At 38.8% G+C, this 16,215-nt stretch overlaps 1 protein-coding gene across 6 annotated transcripts in view; it reads left to right on the top strand.

The window, feature by feature from the left end:
- Nucleotides 1-10: 10 nt before the first annotated feature.
- PPP1R21 (protein phosphatase 1 regulatory subunit 21) overlaps nt 11-16,215 on the top strand; it is a 31,841-nt gene continuing 15,636 nt past the window's right edge. For 5 of the 6 annotated variants that reach the window (XR_008975261.1, XM_057432397.1, XM_057432396.1 and 2 more), the window contains exons 1-9: nt 11-134; nt 3,060-3,128; nt 3,569-3,715; nt 5,488-5,589; nt 6,276-6,440; nt 6,542-6,600; nt 9,255-9,349; nt 11,673-11,725; nt 13,777-13,926. Coding sequence is in view for 5 of the 6 variants with exons in the window: in XM_057432397.1 (XP_057288380.1) it covers nt 75-134; nt 3,060-3,128; nt 3,569-3,715; nt 5,488-5,589; nt 6,276-6,440; nt 6,542-6,600; nt 9,255-9,349; nt 11,673-11,725; nt 13,777-13,926 (900 nt within the window). In the remaining variant the exon portion in view is untranslated. Of the gene's footprint in view, nt 135-1,961; nt 2,392-3,059; nt 3,129-3,568; nt 3,716-5,487; nt 5,590-6,275; nt 6,441-6,541; nt 6,601-9,254; nt 9,350-11,672; nt 11,726-13,776; nt 13,927-16,215 lie in introns of those variants that run through there. The other variant, XM_057432394.1, reaches the window with a different exon arrangement.

Here is a 16,215-nt window from a genome sequence, read left to right as displayed (position 1 = left end):
AGTGCGTCTTCCCTCCGCGGGGCTGGCGGCTGTGGTGGCAGCGGGCTGAGGTGAGCCGAGCCGGCGGCGGGGAGATGGCGGCGGCCGCGGAGCTGCAGGGGAAGTACCAGAAGCTGGCTCAGGAGTACTCCAAGGTATCAGGTGCCGGAGCCCGTCCCCGATGCTCCGCAAGTGGCGGCCGCCGCCCCCCTGTCGGTGCCGCCCCTCTCCAGCCGCTCCCCGCGCGCGGGCTGCCGGCCGTTACGCGAGTAACGGCGCCTCCCTGAGAGGGCAGCGCTCGGGCCGCGGGGCTGCCCGTCCCTGCCCGGGATGGGGGCTGGTCAGCGCTGAAACGCTGGTGTTCGTGGCAGCGCGAAGTGTTTGGGGCCCGCAGGTGGCCGCTCTTTGAGGATGAGGTGAAGGCACGGGAGGTGCGAATTCGCAGGTGCCGAGGGAATGCGATGGTATTGTCAAGTGCCGGGTGGGTAAGCCGGTGTGAGCAGCCAAGTGGCCTGGTCTGCAGCGCATCCAGTAGGACAAGTAATGGGTTCAGCTACACCAGGGCAATGCTTTCTCTTGCTTTTCCACTTCTCAGTCAAGCATGAGGCTTAGTGATGGATGTGAACATCTTTTGAGGTCTTGGTCTTGTGTCTTACCCGTAGCCTCCGAGTTTGCTTTAACTCTTGGTTTTGGGAGTTCAGTGGTAGTGGTAGTACTTACAATGGTGTTGCACTGTCTTGGGAACGAGGACACTTGATTTCACGCTTCCCTGTTCCCATTCTTCTGCGTCTGCCTTAGGTAACTTTGTTTCCCATTTCTGGTGCTATTTAACAGGGTATTTGGAAAGACTTATGGCCCATAGCAGAGAATGAGTTTCCAAGGTACTAGCAATGATTTTTTTAAAGGTTGGAGCCTTGCTTAATACTAAACTCTTCATTCTTGCATTCTTATTCCTCCACTAAGAGGAAGAGGAGACCATTGGTCTTGAATGGCTTTAGGAAAGCAAGCTATAACTTCTTGTATAGCCCAGCATCAGAGGTTTGGCACAAATCACTTGACTGTATTTGACACCTTTCCCTAGATTACAGAATGGTGTATCTTTAAATACTGTTCTCCTTGGAACTGCTAAAACCCACAAACCAACCATCCCCATACAGATATTTATTTTTTAATGCTTCCACAAAATCACTTAAAAAAAACTGAAATCGCTTTGGGGCTTTGTTGGTCACAGAGTTTATATTTCTTGTTGCTTTCTATAGTGGCTCTGCTGTACCTTGGAGATTAAAATGGTTTGGGATAAGTTAATTGACAGACTTCGGTGCTTGATTCCCAAATGGAACTTTGAAATGTAGACTTTTAACTACAGCTTCTAAAAGTTCCAGCTACTGGATCCTCTTTCGTTTAGTATCATGGTGTCCAAAAGCTTTTATTTAACTTAATCTTGCAACTTTTGGTCCGTGAGGTTTCATTGGTTCTTTGCGGGAACTATTTCTTGGTCTCATCCCACTTCTTATGCAGTAGCTTGTGGGCGTTGTGGGATCCCCTTTGCAGATAACTTGCCTTTTTGTGCGAATGACCAGTTGTTCAATTGCTTCTTTGTTGTGGTGGCTGTTTACTGTGGGTAGAAATGGCGAGTAGCTTTGGGAAGCAATTTGCTTGTTCACTTACTTGTGTTGTGGAAGCCAAGGAGAGTGGTAGACAAGGGCTAGATAGACTCAGGGAGTGTAAAGGGAAGTACTTGCCAAAGGGTTGCGTTCCCTCTCAGTTCACAGAGCAGTCCAGAAGGAGAATATGTTTTCAGCATCTCTTCCCCTCAGGTTTCAGCTTCTTGGCTCTCTTGTGCAACCCTGATGGAAGAAGGAGTTGGAAAAGGCTCTTTCAACTTGTGACAGCTTTTGATGGATCAGTCTTCAGCTTGCATATCTCAGTGCAGCACAGTTGAGCTAGTTCATTCACTACCTGGCATGTTCCTGCATTTGTAGCTGTGGCAGAAAAATGGTATATAAAAAGTACTGCATTGCTTTTTCTTGCTAGGGAAACCCTGTGCTTGGAAGTCTTTCTGTGGTGCTCTTGCAATCTTCTCTTGCCTTTGTGGTGCCTGAGCAGAACAATGGGAATACTGCAAGGCAGAAGCCTGTGCTTAGCAATGTCAACTGACTTTTGACCTTTCAAGTTTATTCAGTCATCAGACTGAAAAGATTAGCCATTGCTGTTTTACATTGAATCTTGCCTTTTATGCATCTGCCAGACATATTCCCAAACACAGTACAAACCCTTCTAATTTATATCTGCAACAGCTGGACTCAAACATGTCAAATGAATACAAAGTGCCATTGAAGAAACCAGGATTCAAGCAATTATCAAGGAATGGGAAGATGGAACTGTCGGTATCCTCATTGCTGCAGGGTAGAGGTACTCTGTGAACTGACTGGGAAATAGGTTTCTTGAGTATCACTTCTCACCACAGTGATTTTTAGCTCAGATTTCTGAACTAGATAAGTACGACTTAGAGGGCTTTTTCTTCCATGCTTTTTATGCATTTTCCTGAAGTGTTTGTCAGGCAGTTTTCTCTGGATCATCTAGTGGCATCAGGTATTTTTGCATTAGAGTATAGTTAAGCTCTTCTTGAGCTGATACGAATTTTGACTTTGTGAGTCCTGCCTATATTCCAGAACCAGCATGAACAGTTTTGGGGAGAAGAGGGGTGACACAAAAATAACACTGAGAATGAGCAAGAACTTGGTTAGTCAGGGAAGAAGTCACAATTTTTGCATATGTGTTCGCCATTCTTCAAACTTTAATTATATTCAAATAATTATTCTTCCAAGATATTTATTATGTTCTAATTGACCAAAATACTCAGATGGTAAAGTAACTTCCCGTTTCTTAGAAATTCTAAATATGAATTGGATACTTTTTTTGACCTGATTCTACTTCTGTCTGCCTGAACAGAATATTTTAAAAAGCATGCACAACATGTGCTCTCCTGAGAGAGAATATGATACTTCATGCACATTCTAATGAATGCCTTTTATTTATTCTTTTGTCTTGTATAGTTACTGGCATCTCTTATTTTTCAGCTTCGAGCTCAGAACCAAGTACTGAAAAAAGGGGTTGTAGATGAGCAAGCAAATTCTGCCTCTCTGAAGGTAATCTTGAAAAACCACTCATGTCAGATGTACTAAGCTGTAACAGCATAGTTAAATAGGAAGGGTAAATGGGAATACATTGTACTCAAAGTATTGTGGTTAAAAGAGTAAGGAAGGAACTTGATTTCAGTAAAAGAATTTCTGTTCTGCAACTAGTCTTCATTGTTCTCTGAAGGTGTGGACTTTGTGAAAGTGGAAGGTTGCTTCCTGATAATTAACTTACAGAATGAGGTACCTATTTGAGTGTGATCTTTGGGCAGCTTAAGAAAGTGAAATCTGGTTTTTAGTTTAGAAGCCATAGTTTTTGCTGCTTCAGTGTTCAGATAGCAAGCAAAGCAAATTTTTAGTGTGTTCTTTCTTTTGTAATGCAATACTTCTTACTACAAGCATGCATGAAAGTAAGTGTAAAAGTTTAATTTTAGAACTTTTTGGTCATTCAGGAGCAACTGAAGATGAAGGATCAGTCACTGAGAAAACTGCAACAAGAAATGGACAGCTTGACCTTTCGAAATCAGCAACTTGCTAAGCGGGTGGAGTTACTTCAAGATGAACTTGCATTGAGTGAAGCTAGGGGCAAGAAAAACAAGGTATGTGCTACAGGCAGAAAACCCCTTGCTTAGCAGATGTCTGCTCCTCACCTGACCCTGATTTCTATCAGGGGTTGCTTTGTGTCAAGGGTTGAGCTGAATGTTTTTGTCAGAACTTGTGGTATTCACTGATGTTAGTGAAAATATCAACAAAACAGATACTGATACGTGTGATGTATGCCGAGTAGTTCTGTGCTCTTCTTTCTACTGTGTCAGCTAACTGATACTGAATTACTGTCTCCCTTTCCAGCTATTTAAGTGTTCAAACAGCTTGGAGCTCTGTGATTAATCTATTACTATGAGGAAAACTGATCACCCCTCATCTCTTCTCTCCTTGCATTGTAGTTTGATGTCAATGGTTAACTCTTCAGACAATGATTGTAGCTTAGGTGAATCTTGTCACATACTTCGAAATCTAAATTTTTGGCTGGTATTCCCTATGTTGTTTCAAAATGTCAGAATAATTTCAGTTTTGCAATCTTTGTCTATCAAAATGCTTGGTGATTAAATCCGATTATACCATGTTCTGTCTAAACTCACCCATATCTTCTATAAGTAACATCAGAATTCCAGGGGTAGTGTGTCTGGACTTCAAGAATTCTCAAGCATCCTTTGCTACCTTCCTCTTATGAAGAAACCCCTCTTAATTACTGTCATCTTTTCTTTTTGGTTAGCTCCCAAAGTGCTGTAGCAATCAATACTGTCATTAAAGAAATTATTCAACTGATTAGTAATACAGTCATCCTCCTTACTTTTTCCCTAAACTCTTGTGCTTTTTTTTTTGCTATCCAGTACCTTGACAAGCATAGTACCTCTGACTTACATTGTTCATGCACCATAGTAGATTGTTCTCCAAAATGCAGTTTGATCCTTCTTTTATCTCATACTAAGTTACTGCTTTGCTAGACAGGCTTCCACATTTTGAAGGACCTCAGCCTGGCCTAAGTAGCTTTGCAAGTCATTGCCACTGACTGACTTTCATGGTGGTGCAAGCACTTGAAGTTCAGTATTAAGTTTAAATGTAAATAGCCTCCCTTTTGTTTGGTACTTCCTTTGGTCAGCAGTGTGGTTGAGAAAAGTAGTGTGGAATTCACTGGTAGTCTCTGGGTCTTCTGAATGAAATAGGTGAAAAATGAGGAAACAGTTGGCAGAAAGATGTCTGTATTATCAGGGTAGATGGTGGACAGTGAAGACCCTGTGTTTGCGAGTGCCACCTTGTGCTACAAGCCTGCTGTGGGGTAGTGTGCTTTCAGTGATTATTGCTGGTCCCTCCTGAGATCAGAGCAGCTTAGATGTGGACACTTGGTGTGGGCAGCTGTGCCTTACACACAGCTATCAAACCAAATAAGCCTGCATGTGTACAGTTTAGTATTGCTGACTGTAGAATCATGGAAGAGTCAAATTATGTCAAATGCACACCTGCCCATACAAGCCATTTCACGCATGTGAATGTGATGCCTGAGTAGAGGCTTTCCTGAGTCGTTATCGAGTTAGCATTCTACCACTATACAGTAACAAAAGAAGTGACATGAAGAAAAGTAACATGAAGAAAAAGTGCTGGTTTTAGGCTCATCCTTTGTGCAGTATGTGTACCTTTTGAAATATTAACTGATGTATATAACAGATGTGTGTATATATATATATATATATGCACAGACACTCATGTTGCATCTATTAGGAATTAGCAATGGGAAGTGTTTTCATATACTTGGGGCTGGGCTTTGGGGTACTCCCAGAGACTTGGGAGATCATGAATGCATTTTCTTTTTTAGAAAAGTGCAGAATCTTCATCTCAGTTGAGTCAAGAGCAGAAAAGTGTCTTCAATGAAGATCTTCAGAAGAAGATAGAAGAGAATGAACGACTGCATATACTTGTGAGTGAACTTCTTTTAGTCTTTCTTTTTAGTTCAGAAAACTGGTCACAAACAAAAAAATAAAATGCCATCTGAAAACTATTGGGTTCAGAAGCTTAGTTGTATACAAAACAGTGGATTAGAGTGGATAGCTTGTTTATAAAGTTGTTCCCAGTGCAAATGAGAAAGTATTTTGACTTTGGATTATTAAGACAGTATGTGTAATAACTCTTGTAATACGTGTTTTTTCATATAGATTTGTGACTTTTGGTGACACTTTGCTACTCTAATGAAAATAGCCATATAGTTGGTACTGGGTGGAAACCTTTTAGTTCAGTAACTGTTTCAGGATTGCCTTAAGGCTTAAAATATTTTCTGCAAGCTGCCATAATTGAGTTAGAATTTTTTTACTGAAATTAAGGTTTTAGAAACCTTGAGGGAAGCTTTATGGCTGAAGTCTAATTTTTCAGGTGTCTATTATTAATCAGCAATATATTTAAGGAATGCTTGGTACTACAAAACCTTAGTAACCATAAAGTGCTTTGTTCCTGAATCTTTTGTCTGTAAATATTATAATAAAGTTTCTATTTGTCTGAGATCTAGTACTTGCTATTAACCTGGACTGGCTAATTAAACTAGTGTAACTCATAAGACTAGATTCTGTAGTAAAATGGAACTTTCTAAGGACTGTGCTTTTCTTCTTTTAGTTCTTTGAAGCAGATGAGCAGCATAAACGTTTAGAAGCAGAGCTGAGAACTAGACTTGAAGTTTTGGAAACTGATGCTGCCCAGCATCAAACTGTGGTGGACAGTTTAACGAGGAAATACACAGATACTATAGAAAAGCTGCAGAATGATAAAACCAAATTAGAAGTAAGTAGTCTTTCCTCTTACTTGCAAGTTTTTAAAAGTTTTGAAATGAAATGTCTTGCTGTTTCAGTACTTACATTGTAAGATTATCTTCTTGCATAAAGATCAAGTCTCAGACACTAGAAAGAGAAGCTAAGGACTGTAGGCTTCGAACCGAAGAATGGTAAGTGTTTTTATTTAATATAATGAAAAATTGATTTAAAGAAATAACTGCTGTAAAATATTAACTGTATTATTTTTAGAGAATACTACCTTAAAAATAATAAGGACTTTAACTCAAAATACTGGGAAACAGCACATTAACACCAAGACTGTGCAGGTCAAGTTTCCTTCTGATGAGTATGTAGCTAGACAATCGATTCCACAAATTCAGCTTTCAGTAAGAGCAGCTTTGTTGCCAAGCTATTTTAAGTAGCAGTGAAGTTGATGGAAGCTTGGAGACTTTATTTCTAATGAAATGCTATAAAACGTAGAGAAACTACTGAACTTGTATGAAACAAAGTGCAGCTATTTCTAAAAACAAAGCTTGGGTAAAGTATGCTGAGTCAACTGACTGAAAAGTGTTTCAAAAGTCCCCCTTCACCTCAGTCTTCTTGAACAATTGCTTTTGTTTCAAGTATAACATGCTCAGCTAGAATATTTGGCGGGAGGGGAAACAGAAAGAACTCCTTTAACTGCATGGAGTGAGGAGGTTGCTGGTCTTTTCTCCTAAGTAACAAGTGTTAGGACAAGAGGTAATGGCCTCAAGCTGCACGAGGGGAGATTTATACTGGATATTAGGAAAACTGTCTTCCCCAAACAGGCAGTCAGGGATTGGAACAGGCTGCCCAGGGCAGTGATGGAGTCACCGTCCCTGGAAGTGTTCACAAACCGCATAGACAAGGCCCTTAGTGACATGGCTTAGTGGTGGCCTTGGTAGTTCTGGGGGAACGGTTGGAGTTGATCTTGAAGGTGTATTCCAACCTAGTTGGTTCTGTGATTTAATACTTGAAAGCTTTTGTTGAAGGATTGTATTGCTTTTGCAATACATTCTTTGTCTGGAAGACAAGTTGTAGAAAACGGGAAAAATTTGAGGACTGAGCAAATCAAATTAAGTTCATTGTTGAAGTGTGTTTTTTAGAGATGTCTGTGCAGTATAGATATTTAATGTAATGGGTAAAAATATGTAGTGAATGATCAGATGAAGAGTTCCCTCTTTCAGATGGTAACCTTGAAGTGTGTATTTTGATTATTTTGATAGATGTGAAGGTACTTGAATTCCAATAAATCTGCTCTAGTACAGGTCTGGGTTTCACTAAGAATGACTTTCAAAAGAGGATGAAAGCTGTGTTTTGCTGCTGTTTACTTTTCTGTGGTGTTTGAAACACAGTGTAGTATTAATTTGCTACTATTCCATTCAGAGCTTGTCTGTCATGTTCCGTGATGACTGGGTAATTAATGTAATTGTAAGAAATTGTCTGTACCGTTTAAGAAGGGAGGCTTTTAAAAAATTATAAAGCCTGACACTTCTTTATTTTAAACACTGAAATCAGTATCTGATGAACACAGGACAGAAGATGTCTTTGAGAGTACTGCTCTTCTGTTTTCCCTGCTTGTTTAGGGTAAGGGATCCATTTGTCTCTGACGCCCATGCTTTATTCAGGAAAGCAGGGGATATGAGACTTGACAGCCTGCATGCCTTGAAAATTAAAGGGCAGAATGTAAAACAATACTTACCAAACTACTTGTTTGTTGTTCATTTATAGTACAAAAGGAAACGTCCATACCTCTGCAGTTTGAGTTTTCCTATCATGCCCAATGCTACTGTGGTTCATGCTGTACAGTATCTATGCAGTTTTGGAGCCGCTGATCAAGAAAAATGTTTGCTAATGTGCACGAGCTACTTTTTAGCCTGTTTCTTCATATCTTGCTTATTTTTGATTCTTTTTACTTGTTAGTACTGATAAATTTTCACCTATCAAATGTGTTTGTAAAAAAGGAGAAACTGTCACTTTGACACCTTCCCCCCACCCTCCACTGTATGTGCAGGAGTTCTAGATGTCAAACGGGAAGCAAAACAGTGAAGAATTTGGGGGCCTAAGTTGGGTAAGGTGTGGAATTTGATACAGATCAATATACAGTAATCTTTGACATATGCATATAATGCTGGGATATGTTACTATTCATTTCAAAAACCTATATAAATGATATTGGTGATCTTAACTTAGGTTTGCATCTATATACACAATCAAATGCAAGTGAAGTAGATTTAGAGAAAAATCACTCGAGAATGCATCAGAAACATGTTTGCCAGGTCTCTGGTAGTGAGCCATATCATAGTATTTAAATACTGAGCCCTTAAAAGCTTGTGAGGTACTTCTAATAGTGATGTGATATAGTTAAATGAATTATCGACAGCTTGCATGTTAGAATACCACATTGCTTATATAGTAACTAATTTAAAGATCCTTTTGCATTCCCATTCAAATTCCCATAGAAAAGAATATCTCATATAGCTCATACGATAATAGCAGAATTGGAGTATAATGTAAAGGTTAACTCTGAAGTAAGTTGTGATTCTGAAGGATGGACCTTGTGATTTACAGCAGTTTATTGCATCTTTTACAGCATATGTTAGGGATTAAAATACATTAAATATGACATAAAGGAAGAAAAACGATTCCTACTGTCTTATTTCTACTTAACTTCTAGAAAGAGACAGATACCTGTATGTTCAAGGGATCCTTATGATGAGCTGTGGTGTTGGTGATACAGATTAAATTTTGAAGGATTACAATGTGTGTGTGTGGTTTTTTTGTTTGTCTTTTTGTTATTTAGCCAGCAACAGTTAAAGAATCTTCAAGCAGCTTTGGGCAGTAGACTGGAAGAATCTCTATGCATAATCAATGAGAAAGTCCCTTTTAATGACACAAGTACGTATTGCTTTGGTCTGTGTTTCTTGTTTAATTTTGGGTGTCCATCTGGAGGGAAGTACTCCTTATGAATTAAAACATATTAGCTGTAAGAAGTGTTGGATATCTGAACAGACGCTTGGTAATTGTAGTAAGTATTCATAATACCTAATCTTGTTTAATAATCTTAAAATAACAAGGTTTTATATTTATATATATATATACCTAATGAAAATCAAGACTTCTGAAGGCTTTTGTGTAATTTGCTACTTGTCTTGATTAGTGTTGACAGAATGTTGTAGAAGATGAAGGAACACTGTCAATTTACTGGTTTCTCCACAAAGATTTCTTCAGTTACTTGTCTCAAAGAGTATTATTTTTGGCAAGGTATATTTAAGAGTTAGAGTAAATTAAAATGGGGATAAACTAATGGCTGCAGAGACGTTGACTTTAATTAATTAATGGGACATTGCACCAATAATGCTCTATGCTTAGTACTAGTAGGAAGTCTGTCAACATGTCTCATCTCTGATCAGAGAGCACCCATGCTAGTTCCTGTCCATGGTTTGTCTGAGACTTGTCCATCTTTTCAGAAGAAAAACCACCCTTTGAATCTGGGGACTTATACCAGAAGCAACATTCTTTTCTGCTTCCTTTACAACCGCTACTAGGTAGACTGAAGCGCAGCAGATACCACGGAGTTAAGAGTGCTCAGCCTTTGCACTTCTTTGGTACAAGAATTGATTAGTATGTGCTAGATCAGTGCTGTGTAGTGGATGCTTTTGTAAATAGCTTGAACACGAGGTTTTAGGTGGGCAGGCAGCAGTGATGCTAGGAAGACCTGGAATACTGAAAAAGCTCAAAGTAGTGGAGAAGAAGCAGAGAAGTGAAAATAGGCTGTTGAATTTCTAATAGGTTTTATTGGTAGCCTTTGCATTTTCCATTCAGTTTAAAACTTGCTGACAATGTTTTGAATAGCCTTAGGTTCTCTAAAAGCTGATCTGGCAGGTGCTGCAGGAGTGAGGCTTCCAGGTTCTCCACTGGGTTGGCAATTGAGTGAGTCTTGGCTTAGAAACACCAGATCATCTTCTCTTTAGGAAATGTTGACCCTCATATAGTGTGTTATGCTTAGGTGTTGATGTCTTCAGTTGATAACCCTTTTCACTTCTTTCCTCTCACAAAGACCACTTTGCCTGGTATCTGCTGCCTATTTCTGCTTCTCTGGCTTCTTTTTCTGTTTGTTTTTGTTTGTTTTTTTTTACAGGTGGTTATCATTGTAGTAAGAACTTTGATGCAAATAATTTATCTGCTCAATAGCATAATGTTTCTGCTTGTGTAGAAAACAGTGGAAATAGTGGAGAGATGATTAGTGATGGAAAAGTGAAAGAAAGTCAGGAAATGTCTGTCTGCTATGGATTTCAACTTACTTGTAGGCTCTGTAGTTGGTTTTAAGTGTAACTGGCAGCTGGCTTCAGTTTAGTAACAATCAAATGACTTGCTGAACGCTAAGCATAATCTTGAGAGTACAAACATGACAAAAAAGATGTTCTAAAGCATTTTACTTAGGAGTAAGGATTTGGTAAATTTGGACAGTTACTTGTTCTCAATACAACTACTTCTGATGTGATAACTGCCAAACGTGAATGATACAAAAGGAATGCATGCAGACTTTAAACTGAAGTGATTATTATTCCATTTAATTGAGGATGGATGTGATTGCTTTAAATCTGTAAGACTTTCTAAGCTGTTCTCTAGGTACAAATATCCGTCTACGTCTTTAAAAATTGTGCCCCTCTGTAACTGAATAATTCTGGTTGCTCTAACTGGAACAGAATGCTGAAATGTGGAGAGTACATCTTATTCTTAATTATGAACAAATCAACTATATGCAGGAGCTTAGTTTTTTGAATGTACAAACCATGAAAAACATACATTCAGATTGTCTTATGGTACCTGGGATGTGAATGAAATTTGAAGATCATCTTGAATTCCTTAAAGGTTTTTAGAAACTAACTTTTCACTCTTGTCAGAGATGAATACTGTTCTTTTGGGCACGAGGATTCTGCTCTCAAATTCAGGGTGTTCAGATGGTTAAATAAGGCTTGTAATCGGAGACAAGTATGGAAGTGCTGTCTCTCCACCTAGTCACAATAACAGATCTTAAAGATGTTTATGCCCAATTTATTGAAGCCAGTTGTTTGTATCTTTTGAGTTCATATTACTTACGTGAACTCTAATATTACTGCAATGAAATTTCATTTAAAAAAAAAGCCAACCACTATTTACCAATAATTTTTTTTTTTTAAAAACCATGCTGTAATAAGTGCATATTTTTGTCTTGTAGGATCTAGCCGATACAATGCTCTGAATGTACCATTACACAACAGAAGATACCAGGTAAGCACTTTCTGTGGCTTTGTATGTGATGACGCAGCTTTCTACACAGATGCTGAACAAAACTAGTCATTTTAGTGACATGAAATTGGCAAAGATAGGCTACCTTCCTACTGTCATGATATTCCAATGGAATTTCTGTCCACAGAGCCTCTGCGCTTTTCAGAATGTAATCTGTACTGCTTTTGTGTTGGAGTCAAGTTGTCTGCTTGCCTTGCTTCACTAGAGCTAATCTATTGACTTCTGGCTAATGATCACTGTAGGTGTTAACTTGGGCATGCCTTCCTAAAAAGAATGGCAAAAGGGTTTAGTATTTGTCTCTTGGTAAAGTTATATGAATAATTCTTTTACTATGTCAGCTTGCAGTAAGTTAGGACTTAAACATTTCATTTTTAAAGTTGGTTAAAACTATGTTAGTTTAAAGCTTTTTGTGGAAAAGAAGGGAGTTTGGGTATCTTAAATTACATTTTCCACAAACTGAGCTTCTCTAGTCACATCACTTGAGCCCCAGAGAATGTATTTGTAAACTGTACCTTGGTGTGTATGCTGTAATACCATGTTAGTTAGTGTTGCTTGCCACTAGTCATAATCCTTTAAGGAATAAATCATGTATCTTTGAGAACTCTTTATGGTTTGTCTACATTTTATAGGGTATTTCTTGTCAGAGCACCTCTTACTTGCAGCCAAATCACCCTTATTAATGTAAATGTTATTTTAAACCAAGACAGTTTCTGTTTGTTTCTGTAACTTAGATTTCCTTGGGAATGTGGTTTGCTCAGTATTCAAAAATGAGGATTAGTTTTCTGTGAGTAGCTATATATATTAAAGCTTTTTTACAGTAGTGAATCAGATGCCTTGATGCAATCAAAATTTTCCTGTTTTGCTGCCACTGAGGATGGGCTCTGCAGAACTGTTTTTTTTGTCTCTTTTCTTGTACGATATGCCTCGAACCTTCAAGTTAGTGCATTGAGACGCCACAGTAGAAAGACTTCAGGTAGCTGCTTTCTCCTTTCTTTAGAACTGCCTACAAAGATACCTTGTTCCTAATACGTCTGCTGTGGGAACAGGTGACCTCATGTGCAGTTTTGTGATGGAAGTAGCCTTAAATTAGCCTGCTGCTGAGTTCTAAGAAAAATCTGAATAACTGCATGAGATGTTTCTCATTTTACTATTTTCTGCTAGCACTGTATCAGCCAGCCTCATGCTTCAGGACCTATAGTCTTGAAAATGCTCCAGGACAGATTTTTATGACCGACTTTGCCAGCAGAGGCAAAATGCTAGTGCATTAGCACAGGCTGCAGTGTAAAGGATAGCAAATCAGTAATGTTGTCTGTTTTTCTTCCTTGCATAGTTAATTAACATACACAAACTGAGTATAATGGCTGCATTAATTACTTACCAACATTCCTGATCCATAATCAAGATTCACTTGATTTAACACTTCATTAAAGTATTAGGAATACATCTCTGAAGGATAAGTCATTCTTGGATGAAATGTCACTTTAACCTTATTCTCTCCTCTGTAAATCACAAGAGCGTGTTTTTCTTCTTTGACTTTGCTTTTTCAGACTGTTCTATTTAGGATTCATTTCTTGAATACTTTCCTACAGCACTAAAGCCACAAAACAGCGTTATTCATGAGCAGCAGCTCAGTTGTATCCAGGACAGAATAAGAGCTAAGTGTTAGTAGTTAGAAGCAGACATCTTTTATTCTGACTGCAAACCTCATTGGTTTTTACTAATTAAAAGTTAGGTTTCCTAACAACCAAGCGTTACAAATTTCTTAACTATCACCACACTGAAAGAACTGAACTGTTGTCAGCAATTAGTCTACTGGACTTTAGAAATCTTAATTTCAAGGATGGTGTCTGTAGTTGTACTAACCTCTAAGTGTTCTTGTGTCTCGTAGTTTGAGAAATGCAGCAGAAGGAAAGCATACCCTTCTGTGTGGCATTGTAGTTTATTCATAAGCTTTAAAAGTGAAGTTAAATATAATTGTAACTATGTATTTTAGGTACATGTCAAGTATAATCATCTTATAACTGTCTTTACAGCTTAAGTTGCGAGACCTTGCTGGCCAGGCACTAGCTTTTGTTCAAGAACTTGTAACAGCTCTTCTGAACTTCCATACGTACACTGAACAGAAGGTCCAGATCTTTCCCATTGATTCTGCAACTGACACTATATCACCGTTAAATCAGAAGGTAAAGCTTACAGATTTCAGCTACAAGTTTATCAATTATGTGCACTTTCAGTGTGAATGATCTTAGTCATGCAACTTTCTACCACCTCTATTGGAGTGCTGCGAGTGTGTCCCTATGGGGCAGCCTCTCCTGCGTGAGGAGTCTTTTTCTATTGAGTGAATTCTCTGAATGCAGGTGAGTGTGTAGCTGCAGAGAATCCTTTTCCCCTGTGCCTCTGCTACGAGAGCAATATGATAGTCAAATCAAGGCTTTGCTTTTTAAGTGCTAAATTTAAATGCATTTATTGAAAGTTCAGGTGATTTATTTAAAAATACACAAGTATTGCACTGCTAAATAGATGCTTGTCTGGGGCATGGCAGATGTTGACATAGGAGGTCTTGTGTAAAGTGAAGTAAACTGGATGCATGATAGACTTATGAAGGAAAGAACCTGGACTCTCTTCCCTTGTCAAAACCAACTTTAAAATCTGATTTGGGGCTATTTGTAAGACTTTTCCTGTAAGTGTTCTGAAGCTTCAACTCTCTAAAGTATGTTGAAATTATTAGGAGAAACTTGACCTGTCTCTTCCCATGCAACTCTGTGGGAAGACTTTTCTGAGAATATCATTCAAAGCTGTTAAGCTGAATCTATTGCCTTTCTATGCCATGAAGCATGGAAAAGAACTTTTTGTACAAAATTGCTTTAACATCAGAGTTGTTGACTTCATAGTGCAAGTAGACCTATGTGCATGTAAGTTGCTGGCTGACAGTATTTTCTAATTCAGACTATAATTTCAGTGCAGTTGTTTGTAGGGCTCAGACTTAAGAGACCAAGATGAATGTGACTTGTATTCATCAAATGGCCACGTGTGCTGACAATGTTAACTATCATTAAACTTTCCTGTTCTTAGGAATCCCTCCTTTAATCTCTTTGCAGATGAAAAATACACTTGCAAAGCTGTTTATCCGCTAGAGAAATCACACTCTATTTGTCTTCTCAGTTGCTTATACTGTTTGAATCAAGAGTCCACTTTCGCAGAGATTCAACATAGATCTTAGTTTAAGAGCATCGTTTTCTTACTTCCGTCACCAAACAAAGTCAAGCTGGCAAATCTTCCTTGTGAAAACTGTGCAGCTTTGTCATCTGCCAAATTCTTTGGGGCAGGATCTGTGTCTTGCTTATGTAGCCCAATGTGGTGACTGGCTTCTGCAGATACTACAGCAGTTTACACTAGGAGAATAATATCAGGTTTCTTAGACATCGCTTCTTACATAATTTTTCTTAATGTCCTAGTTAACATTTCTTTGTTGCTTTTCAGCAGAGAACTGATTCCACACAGCTGAAACATGCAACTCTGTCAGAACTGTAATTTGATTCTCCTTTTCTGATAATGGACTTGATTCAGTAGTTCAGGCTTTGTTTGTATTTGTAATTGTGTATCTTCTAGTCTGCCCCACGGTGTATTCATGCCCTAATTGCCTCAGTGCATGCTACCTCTCGGGCCTTTTGCTGTGACTTCCCAGCAGTGAAATATCTTTTATTGCTCACTGAAGCTGCTGTTGCCCCAGTATTTTTGATTAATTTATCTGTTTGCGTGGCAAGTGATCTTAGTGTGATCTTGGCTCCTCCACCGAGTGGTTCAAAAACTCTCCCTTAATATGGTAGAGAAAATGAGACAAGTGTCAGGTAGCGGCTTAGCAGAATTGCACTGATTTATTTTTCCCCAACTCCAGGTCTTGTCTGGTGCTTTCAAGCTATTTTCCCCACCAAACATTCAAAGTAGATGTGGACAATTGCCTTCCAGGTTCAAGTATTCCTTTTCTCTTTAAGTATTGGATTGCTGGGTTCTGCTGGGTCTTCAGCATTGTGCCAGATAACTCCAGTCCTCTCTCTTGCAACAGAAGTCAGGAGCACTCTGCATGTGTTACTTCTTCCTCCTTAGATTTAGGAATTTTCCCTAATTCCATCCAGATTTGTGCATGCCTGAATGAGAGCTTGGCATCATTCTTTCTTGTTAACACTGTGTTACTACACTGTAATAATAGAAGGAATTAAAATTTTCTCATACCCTATTTGCCTGGGATCTTTAGCTATTATTGTGGTTTAAATAACCAAAGGTGAAGGTATCTTTCTGTGGGGTGAAATAAAAACCAAGATCACTTTTGACTACCTATGCTGATCTGTGGAACAAGCTTTTTGTAATGCTATGGTATCAGAATTGAAAGCTGATGGCACTGTTAAGTTTTTTATGTAAGAGTAAATGCTGTTGTTCTCAGGTATACTTTTTTGAAGGTGAAATTAGCCACAGAA

This window comes from Pezoporus wallicus, unplaced genomic scaffold (genome assembly GCF_028554395.1).
Source record: "Pezoporus wallicus isolate ANWC-B61680 ecotype Strahan unplaced genomic scaffold, APGP_CSIRO_Pwel_v1 contig_3267, whole genome shotgun sequence".
Taxonomy (NCBI): Eukaryota; Metazoa; Chordata; class Aves; order Psittaciformes; family Psittacidae; genus Pezoporus; species Pezoporus wallicus.
The sequence above is the reverse complement of the archived record's forward strand: the minus strand, read 5'-3'. Positions and strand labels throughout refer to the sequence as shown.